The 11024-nt window shown below is 41.9% G+C and overlaps 1 protein-coding gene across 2 annotated transcripts; it reads left to right on the forward strand.

Annotated features, from left to right (window-relative positions):
• Positions 1–318: 318 nt before the first annotated feature.
• On the forward strand, positions 319–10083 carry TMED2 (transmembrane p24 trafficking protein 2). Of its 2 annotated transcripts, XM_032311571.1 has the most exons (5): positions 319–616; positions 2411–2603; positions 3015–3035; positions 5434–5541; positions 8558–10083. In XM_032311571.1, exons 1-5 carry the CDS (start codon positions 437–439, stop codon positions 8680–8682), a joined length of 627 nt encoding a protein of 208 aa, XP_032167462.1. In that variant the 5' UTR covers positions 319–436; the 3' UTR covers positions 8683–10083. The 2 variants fall into 2 exon arrangements, with proteins under 2 accessions (XP_032167462.1, XP_032167463.1); XM_032311572.1 differs by lacking the exon at positions 3015–3035 and having other exon boundaries at positions 320–616.
• The last annotated feature ends 941 nt before the right edge of the window (positions 10084–11024 follow it).

Consider the following 11024-nt stretch of genomic DNA (forward strand, 5'->3'; position numbering starts at 1 on the left):
CTGAGCCACCCAGGCGCGCCTCTCCTTCTTCTTAGTCCTATTGCTGCCTCCAGATCTTTCACCACCTCTTTGCACAGTCTTAGGGAGTTGCATTGGGCGCGGGAGGTTTTTCGATACCGCCGCTTTCTCCTCTGGTCCAGGTGAAATTTAGGTTGCCCGGGAAAGGGGAGGGAGGTGGGGACAACGACGTTTGGCCCTTCAGAGCCACCGTCGAGGCTCAGGTTGGGCGGAGCCGCCATGTCCCTCGGCGGCCGCCGTGCGTCCGTTACGTGGCAGCTGCCGGAGCCCGCCAATCCACGGCGCCCGCATCAGCCCCCTCGGGTGGCGCAGCCGGAAGGGGCGGAGCTGAGACGGCGGCGGCTGAGGAGGCAGCGGTGGCGGCGGCGGCGGCTCTGGAGGCCGCGGTCCTGGTCCTGGCTTCGGCCCCAGCCCCACCATGGTGACGCTCGCTGAGCTGCTGGTGCTCTTGGCCGCTCTTCTGGCCACGGCCTCGGGTTACTTCGTCAGCATCGACGCGCATGCCGAGGAGTGCTTCTTCGAGCGGGTCACCTCGGGCACCAAGATGGGCCTCATCTTCGAGGTGGCCGAGGGCGGCTTCCTGGACATCGACGTGGAGGTGCGGGCACGCTGCCCGGGGCCCAGACGGGGTCGCGGGGCCGTGCGGGGTTGGCGGCGCTGGGGCGCGCGCGGGCCTGCGGGGGCGCGGGGCGTGGAGGCCGCTGTCCGAGTGCTGGGAGGGGCCCGGGCCGCCGTCTGGCCCCCCGCCTGGGCGACCCCCTAACGGCCCTTTCCCCCCGCGGTCCGCCCGGCTTCCATACCCCGGTACCGGGTCGGATACGGAGCCGTTGCTTAGCCGCCTTGGGTTCTTGGCTTGAACGGCGGGCTCCCCGTGGACCCTGTCTCCGAGCTTTGTCGGCCAGGCGCCGCGTGTCAGCTCGGGGCGCAGAAGGCCCCTAAGTGTTGAGGTTGGTCGAGGGCAGGTCTGTATTGGGTCTGCAGCTGCATTTCGTCGCGTGACGGACTCATGTTGGGGCCTGACGTGAGAACTTGAGAAAAAGTAAAGCGAAAGCTGTTGAAGGCTAGACGGGCATTTGTGTTGTGCTGTTCGTTATTTTTCAAAGAGCGAGCCTGATCGTGTAACCTATTTAAAAAAAAAAAAAAGATTTTGTTTATTTATTTGACAAAGATCACAAGTAGACCGAGAGGCAGGCAGAGAGAAAGAGGAGGAAGCAGGCTCCCCGCTGAGCAGAGAGCCCCATGCCGGGCTCCATCCCAGGACCCTGGGATCAGGACCTGAGCCACCCAGGCGCCCCACGTGTAACCTATTTTTATGCCAACCTCCAGATACCTCCTGGAGCCATCTCTGACTAGGGAAAAGGTGGACTAGGGTCATTCAGTTTAGGGATAATGATGGCAGATGAAGTATCTGGAGAAATCAGGACATTGTTCAAAGAAAGCTGCGGTCCCTAAATTTCCATCTCTTATGTTTTTATTTTTAAGCCGAAAGAGTGAATTGCTTTCTTAGTAAGTAATTAATACTTAAATTCACTGTTAACATGATTAGTTGAGTTTAGGGGTTTTCCTTTTGACAGTGGATAGCGGTGTTGGGCACCAATTACACAGTCCCCGTGAAACCCAAAGATAAGGGGATACTGGAAGGAGGGACTGCTGAAATTAGTTAAGACTTCAGAGATCAGCTCTTCCAGTCTCCCAAGTTCTGCAGGTGACAGGCTTTGTAAGAGGAACTAAGTTAGTTAACCAGGGCCTAACAGCTGATTTTTAGCAGATGGCTGAGAACCCGGGTCTCTTAGTTTCCAGTCTGGTCTTTCTTCTTAAGCCATTTGGCACCTCAGATTCCTTCACTGGTTTGCAGCAATCAGTTAGGAAAACCCAAAGGTGTAACTTGCTCAGATTTCTTAGTTTTATTATTTTTTTTTAAGATTTTATTTATTTACGGGCAGAGGAGGAGGGGAAGCAGGCTCCCCGCCGAGCTGAGAGCCCGATGTGGGGCTCGATCCCAGGACCCTGAGATCATGACCCGAGTCAAAAGCAGAGGCTTTAACCCACTGAGCCACCCAGGCGCCCCTTTTTTTTATGTTTTGATATTAATAGCATGTATGTGTGTTGGTGATAGAAGGCCAGTTGGAGACAGGTGTAAGGTACTGTTTGTGCTTCTGAGGGGTTTGTGTTTAAGTGGGACAAAGGAAGCGCGTCAGGACTGAAGCAGGTCCTGGAGAGTCAGTCATCTTGTGCAGCCTTGTTTCCTAAGCAGCAAAACTGCCGCCAAAGAGGTTACTGTCATTAAGTGACAACTGCATTTTCTTAGCAAATATTCTACAGCCAATAGACAGTACCTACGAACAGCACGGTTTAAAATCTTCTGTGATGTGTATTTCTTTCCTGCCTCCAGATTACAGGGCCCGATAATAAAGGAATTTATAAAGGAGACCGAGAGTCCAGTGGGAAATACACATTTGCTGCTCACATGGATGGAACGTACAAGTTTTGTTTTAGCAATAGGATGTCTACCATGACTCCAAAGATAGTGATGTTCACCATTGATATCGGGGAGGCTCCCAAAGGACAAGACATGGAAACAGAAGGTGAGATGAACATTCAGATTTATATCCCGTTTCAGGAATTGATGTTCTGTACATTGTTGCTCATCTTGAATGGAGTATTTATATTTTTTGATTTCTTATTCTAAGTTCATTAACTCTGTTTAAAACCAAAAACTTTTGTGATACATTTTATTTCTCCAGGACTCCAAATTAACAAAAACAAGTTTCTGGAAATTTGTATTTATTTTGGTTCTTTAGAATTGCCTCTTCTGGCAACTTTTCATAGTCAGTCTGTGCTTTTGTAAGCATGTAGTTATGTGTGTTTTAGGTGGTTTGTTGTGTTGATTTGCTAATCCTGGTATATAAGTCATCGTTTGCTCATTTATACATGACTAGTTGGATTAAACCTAGTTGTTTTATTTTTGTGTGTTTATATCTTACACTTTTCTTTAGGTGGTGGAGATACCTGGGATGGTAGGTGGATTGCTTTTTGACAGCAGCATCCTGTCTTGCATATTTTTCTTTGCTGCTAATTTCTGCTTTGCTTTCCTTTCTAACCTCGGTTTGTTAGCATGAGAGTGTTTTTTCTCTTAATTAAAAAGAGACCCCTACAACTAACTAGAGTTTTAGAGCAGTTGTTTTTATTTGGTTGATGGGAAGTATAGTTAGGTCATTTTAAATGAATGGCCCTAGAAATACAGTGATTGGCTTCTTAGTAACGTCATACTTTGTTTCTTTAAAAATGAATGCTGAGGGTGGAAAGATTCAACTGTAATTGGAGGGATAAAAGTCTTGAACTAGCTAGTAGCAAATAGTGTTCACTTTGTACGAAGTATTTTGGTGGCTTTTTACCGTTATTGAAGTTTTGAAACTTGGAACTTGTTAGGATGTGAAATGCAGTTCTAGAAGCGATGTCTGGGGATGGTGACAGAAGCTCCTTCAACCATTTTTATAATTCAGTTAATTTTTGTTTCTTCACTGACCAGTAGTACACCCTGAGTCGAGTCTTCTAGTTAAATTGTTTACCAAGAACCAGCACATTTGGATTGGGGTGGTGGGGGCGGAAGGCAGGGGTTGTACAGTGTACGTCAGGATTTGTGGAAACTAGCAGTTCAACACATTTCCTAGTATTGACATTTGTCCTAAATATTAACCATTTAATAGAGTACTTACATCATAAAGAAGTATTTGTTAGGTTTGAAATCTGTAGAATTTAGAGAGTCCTACTATTTAGTAATTCCTGTGTTTGTTTTTTGGGGCCATTTACAGTGTAGGACTTGGCTAACTTAAGGAGAATTCGGAGTTTTCAAGAGGTTTGTGCTTGTTTATTTTCTGGAAATTAGTAAATAGTTAGAAAATGTTGGCTGATAAATGTGACTCTTGAGTTATTCTTAAACCTTTAATATCTAAAATTCTTGCTTTTCTTTGCTAATGTCAGTGAATGGAAGCTCTGAAATCAAACCCTGTTCTAAAGCAATGGTCCTCAAGTGAGGACAGTGTTTGCCCCCAAGAGGATATCTGACAATATCTGGAGACTTCTTTTTTTTTAAGTAGGCTCCATGCCCATTGTGGGGCTTGAACTCACGACCTTGAGATCAAGAGCTTCATTCTCTACTGACTAATCCATCTAGGCGTCCCTATCAGGAGACATTTTTTATTCTCATGGCCGGGTGGAAGATCCTAAAATGTACTGGCTGGCCCCCCACAACGAAGAATTATCTGGTCTAAAATGTCAACAACACTGTTCCTGAGAAATCCTGCTCCCAGGTTTCATGTCGTGCTTGGGGTTTCCCAAATGAAGCTTGTGATGGATGATTTGAGATTTGAGATTCTACCTAACTACCTTAACATGGGTAGGGGTCCTCTGTTGGGAATCTTCCCTGTTGGTAGATATTTTTTTCCTAACTCCGTGTTCACTGTCATAACATAGCCCTGTCTAGAAGCCTACACTTACCCTTCAGAACCCTTAGTCTGCCTTGTATTCATTTTTGGCAAAAAAGAATATCTGATTTTAAACCTTCTGCAACTAAGAGCTTGTCTTTTCACTTATGATGCCTGCCATTCCCCACTGTAGTGAAGTTATTGCTGTGATTTCCATAGAGGAATGTTTGAATTTTGGTGTGGATTTTTTCAAGAATGTCTTGGGTTTTTGTCTGGTTAGCTTCATTGAGATTAAAAGTCTGTTTTGAGGCTGCATTTATATTAACATTAGAGTTTTATGATTTTAAAGCATAGGTTTTTTTTTTTTTAAGATTTTATTTATTTATTTGACAAGCAGAGATTACAAGTAGGCAAGAGAGGCAGGCAGGGAGACAGAGGAGGAAGCAGGCTCTCCTCGGAGCAGAGAGCCTGTTGCGGGGCTCGATCCCAGGACCCTGGGATCACGACCTGAGCCGAAAGCAGAGGCCTCAGCCCACTGAGCCACCCAGGCGCCCCTAAAGCATAGGTTTTGATTTTAGTTAAATATTATTATTTATAGAGTTATTATTAGGAATTTTGTTCTATAGTTGTGTTCTTTTTTTTCTCCTCCTCAATTCTTTTTTTTCTTTTACAGTTAGTTAATATAGTGAACTTAGCAGTAATTCATTGGAGGAAATTTCTTAGGGTGAATTGTTTTCCTTTTGTTAGTAAGCATTATATAGTATGTTTCCCACCCTGAAAGAGCTTTCTGTTCTGGGAACGGACATTTAAAAAAATGCTTTGAGAATTTATTGTCATCAGTAGTCCAAAATGACGTCTGAGCCATTTCGAAACAGCTTCTAAACAGAGTATGCCTTCTCTGAGGAGTATTTTGAGGAATATTGCCTTATGCATATTTTTTCAAAAGGAGATGGCCAAATGTGTGCTAATCTGTTTTTATAATTTTCCGTAGCTCACCAGAACAAGCTAGAAGAAATGATTAATGAGCTGGCAGTGGCGATGACAGCTGTAAAGCATGAACAGGAGTACATGGAAGTTCGGGAGAGAATACACAGAGCAAGTAAGTTAATGCTGGAACTTCACAACGGTGTCTGGTGGCCAGAAAGTCCTGAAGTCGTGTTACCCAACAGCTTACTGGAATTTTCCTCATTTGGGTATTTTATAAATATGATCATAGTAAAGCATTGACTTGAAAATGCAACTATGCAAAAATATTTTTTGAGTACGTGTTTGTAGAGCTTTGTACCAGACTGGTTTTTTATTGGGATATTCATTCTAAACTGAAAAATGCTGTTAAGATTGAGTATGAGGTTTTAGGAGTTTTAAGAAAAATCTCTGGTCTGCTGAGGAGTAAAACTAATAGTTTTCCCAAAGCAGAAAGGAAAAATAGGAAGTGGTTGGTTTTTAATCACATAGTCGACATTTCTTTGCCAATGTATAATATTATATGCTGAAATCTTAGATTTTTTTCTAAAGTGGAAGGTTTAGGCTAATTAAAATAGCATGAAAACATGAGTCCAAGCAGTCACCAGGTGAAGCTCAGCTTGGGTTCCTGGGTTTGTAAACTGGGAACATGGAATGTGTTTATCTGTGGAAACAGTGATGACTGGAATCCCATGTTAGGTTGCAAAAGCCCATCTGGCCCAAGATACAGCCGTAAGTATTACACCTTTGCACGTAAAATTGAGAGGTACCACATTGACGCCCGGACATATTTTAGATCCAGGTCCGCACCTGTGGTTCAGTGTTTTTCATCCTCCAAATAGTTCTTGGGCCTAGATCTCATGGGAGCAAGCTCGTCCTCGAGTGCAAAGTGGTTGAAGTCAGGAGTCTTTGTTCCGAGTTTGGGCTAGAGCGAGAGAGTGACTTCAGAGAGAGAGAGGCACAGGCTGAACCTCTTCAAGATGTGGTTCGTGTTCTCCCTACTCTCTTACATTTCTTGCCACGGATGGAAATGAACCTTTAGGACCTAGAGCACGCTCCTAGCCTTTCGGTGGGAGAGTAATGAGTAAACACAACAGACTGGAGAAGTAAGAGCCCCTGTCCTCAATTTCTGGGAGGGGAGTGGGGCGTGAGGGGGACCACCGCTTGTATTCACGTGCTCCCGCCTCTTCCGCTATGGTTCTTTCTCCTCTTTGCCTCCACTGGTACTCTGTTTACCCTCTGGGATCGACACCTCCTCTCCCTCACCCGGTGGAAACCCATCTGTTGATTACCTTGCTCTCCACTGGAGCCCAGCCCATTCTGGGGTGAGAAGGGCACTGAGCAGAGTCTGAAGGCTGAAAGCTTCTGCTTTTCATTTTAACCAGTTCAGACCAGGTGGCTTTAAAGGTATAGGAGGTTCTTGGGAACACAGTATTCGGAGAATCCTGTCTCTGGTCTGTGGGGGCATCCAACCTTGTTCTTTTGCATTTAATTTGAGTGGAGATGCTCTGTATTGTTTCACAAATAGAGTTTTAGGCTTTCTCTTTATTTTTGCAAAATCAGATAGTTCTCACAATGTTTTTTGTATATCTTCCTACAGCACTTACCCCTTTGGGTTGAACATAATGAGACTTTTTTTCTTCCTTTATCTCCAGTGTTGCACTATACTTTGTTACTTTTAGATGTGGCTAATGTGTGAATAGCGTGAGGACATTGTCTTATACCCACACTTTTCCAGGTAAAGTGAAGAGAGAGAGAAATACTTCTTTTTACATGACGGCTTAATATTTTGAAGTATTTACTCGGCCATTCCCCTCTCTGGACACAAGTCTTAAGTGCTAGTCCTTCACAGTTAATGCTGGATATTGGTTACTAAGTTTTCAGCAGAAGTAAACTTCATGCCATTGAATTAGTACTAAAAACTTCAGCTTTGGTGTTTTTGAGGGTTCTAATTAGTAATATACTTGGGCATGTATCTCTTCTTATTCTGGGAAAACCCCATTTTTTGTTAACTGTAAGTTTTATTTTGGGGGGGCTAATTGCTTTTCACTTCTTTTTGAGTGATTATTAATCTAGTAGCTATTATAATCTAGTTAATGTTCTACAAATGATATTTATCTAAAAATATGGCACTCACTTATTCATCTGATAAATATTATTACTATATTGCTGATTTATAATTGTTTTTAAAATTGGCCATTTGTAGAAAAGTCAGAAACTGCCTAGTAATTTTAAAAAGTAAAGGCTGTAGATTTGATCAGAAATTTGAAAGAATGTGACATAGATTGAGCAGAATAAATTAATAAAGAGTGGTCTTGGCTCTTGTTTTAAGGATCAGACCCTTAGCTTAAGAGTGGGATAGATCATGGACTGGTTCCAGTTTGTTGTAATTGCCAGTATTGGTTCATGAAACTGAGAAGCCTTCAGCTGATACAGCTGTCAGATACATAGTAGGTGCTCAGAATTTGTTGAATACATGTTTAAGGAAAAAGCCACTTAGATTGACACATTTTCACTAGGTAGGTAGTGCTTTAGGGTAACTGTGTGTTCTTGCAATAGTCTGTATTTTTTTTCAAGTCTGTTTTCTGATTCAGCAAAAAAGATTATAATGTAGGAATTTTTTTTTTTTTAAGATTTTATATATTTATTTGACAGAGAGAGCTCACAAGTAGATGGAGAGGCAGGCAGAGAGAGAGAAGCAGGCCCCCTGCTGAGCAGAGAGCCCGATGTGGGACTCGATCCCAGGACCCTGAGATCATGACCTGAGCTGAAGGCAGCGGCCCAACCCACTGAGCCACCCAGGTGCCCCTATAATGTAGGAATATTTTAATGTGAAGGAGAAAGGAGGTCATATTGGGTTTTAACCTTAGAGGTTGAAGTCACCTGGACCAGTCACTTTTCCTCGCTGCTCTCCATACACAAGCAGAGCAGACTTGACCGTATCCCGTGAATCTTTAAGGTCCCATTTAAAGCTAAAATTTTCTGCTGCTGAGTTTGTTGAGTTGCTTGGGGACAAAAGACAAAAAGTATTTAGGATACTGTGAATGGTGTGAAAATACTCTTAGAGTAAAGACTAGGATGACTCATGATGCTTATGCTTTTTTTTTTTTTTTTTTTTTGGTTAAATTTTGTCTTTTTGTCTGTCCTCACAGTCAACGACAACACAAACAGCAGAGTGGTCCTTTGGTCCTTCTTTGAAGCTCTTGTTCTAGTTGCCATGACATTGGGACAGATCTACTACCTGAAGAGATTTTTTGAAGTCCGGAGGGTTGTTTAAAAAGCCTTTTCCTGATGATCTCAAAATCATAATTCACTGTTTACCAAACATCTTGGTGATAATGATGTCATTAGTTTCTACATTTTTATTTTTGAAACTGTACATTCACAGCTTATGTTTCTTTGTGATTAATAGATATTGGGGGAAAACACCTTTTTAGGAAAGTTAGAGTGAAAATTTGACACTTGATTGGCATAATTTCTTATTTGAATTCTGCCTCCATCATCCAGGTCTGTCAGAACTCCCCAACACTATAAATGAAACACAGGCATATAGTCCTGATTATATCTTCTTTCCATGTGTTTTCATGAAGTGCAGTTCAGGAAAGTACTTCATGGATAGTACTTCACTTAAATGACTGCATTCTTTGGCTCTCTTATCCTGCAGTTCAAGTCATTAAAGATTCTTTTTGTTGAATCCTTATGAGAAACAACAGTCTGAATCTTGACATTTTCTACCCAGCCTCCTGGCAGAGCTCTGACTGGAGTGTGGCCAGGTTGGTACTTTGATACTTGTCTATCTTATTTTTGCTTTAAAGATTAGACTTAACCACATTTCCCCCCTAAATTTGTGTTTTAAACCTTAGGACTCAATCACATCCAATTAAATTGATGACACAAGCAGCTAATAACCATTTTTTGGTTTCTGCCTAACTTTGCAAGCAGTCTCTACTAAAGCCGGTTCTCTGGATGTTGCAGGCAATGGTAGCTCTTTTCTTTCTGTGCTGGCACATCCACTTTCTCTGCTCTTGGCATGTAGGAAGTGTGCGTTCATAAAATTGGAAACATCTGGATTTCTGATGCCAAAGGGTTAAAGCCTCTTGGATTTCATTGCAATGATATACAGCCACTATTTTATTTTTGATCAGTGGCATTTTTGCCACTGTTTAATTAGGGTACTGGACATCACTGTCAGTACTAGGATTTTGTTTTTGTTTTTTGGGTCTTTCTTGGCACATGTGGATTTTGTTTTGTATAAAATGAAATGACTTTTTTTTTGGTCTCTGATGATGGGTTTAAAATTAAAGGAGCATCTGGTCGCGGTGTGGGGGTGATCCAGGATTATGTTGTGACTGATGTATATTAGTTACTTGTACATTTTTTCCGGATCTTTACAAGGAGAAAGCTACAAGTAACGAGTTTTGTATAATTAATTTAAATTTGTTACAGGTTTTCATGTTCAGGATAAACAATTTTTCAACCTTTGGTGAAAATACTTGCAACAGTTTAAGGTGACTGTATTTTACCTTAAGACAACAGTTGCAATGCCAATTTTTTTTTTTTTTTTTTTTGGGTGTGTGTGAAAACACTTCAAAATTGAATTAAAAGATGTACATTTAAAATTGGTTGTGTATCTAATCTTCCCCAAGTTCAGTAAATAAACAATTCTTTTTAAAAACAGTATTTTGTGTTTCATATTAATGATTAATTCACATTTGTTAAATATCAACTTTCTATTCATATTTGAAATGAGACATGTCTGTGTTTTCTGAGTTACTATGCCTGTTATAGATGTCTGTCGCTTTGTACATCTGTAAACTTGAGGATAGTGAGTAGGAACCCAATATTAGTTTTCCTTGAGTGGTTTCTTTTGATGATTCATTGTTAATATCTTAAGTATTTTTTTTCATTTGGAAGAAAAGTTGAGTTATTTAACTCAGCTGCCTGGTTTATTGGATGTGGGAAACAAGTTTAGGAGGGATTCAGTGATTTGTGCAAGGCCCTCAGATGAAGCCTGGTGGAATCAGAAACTAGATTTCTGCTTTTAGAAATTGTTGCTCTTCCTCTGTTACACTAAGGGCCCGTTAGTAATAAACTACCATTTGTTGGACACTGTGGAATGTTCTGGCACTATGCTAAGTACTATATGCAGTCTGTTTTAATTTATTCCTCAAAATGGCCCTTAACCTTGGGTGCTATTATAATCCTCCTTTTGGAAATGGGGAAACAGGCTTGGAAAGCATCCAAGGGTCCGAAAACTAGTAAGTAGATACCCAAATGCAAATGCTAGTATGCTCTTTCCCTCTGCCTTTATTTTCAGAGCTATGGAAGTCCCATTTTATAACAGTTGTCAGGGGTATTTTGAGGTGTGATCCTGTTTCACTGGAAACGTTGCCTCAGACTTTTTTTTCCACTTCATTTAGTTTGTGATGACTGGAGTCTGTATGAGTACTATTCCCATTTATCCATCCCCAAAATATCTGAGTGACTGCTGTGTGCTGCCAGCTGTAGCCCCTGGGTTAAAGAAATTAAAGAAAAATCCCTATTGTCGTGGGACTTACCTTTTAGGGGAGGAAGAATAACCTATTGAGTAAATTGATCAGTGTATTAAGTAAGTAATTG

Source organism: Mustela erminea, chromosome 13 (assembly GCF_009829155.1).
Source record: "Mustela erminea isolate mMusErm1 chromosome 13, mMusErm1.Pri, whole genome shotgun sequence".
Classification (NCBI taxonomy): Eukaryota; Metazoa; Chordata; class Mammalia; order Carnivora; family Mustelidae; genus Mustela; species Mustela erminea.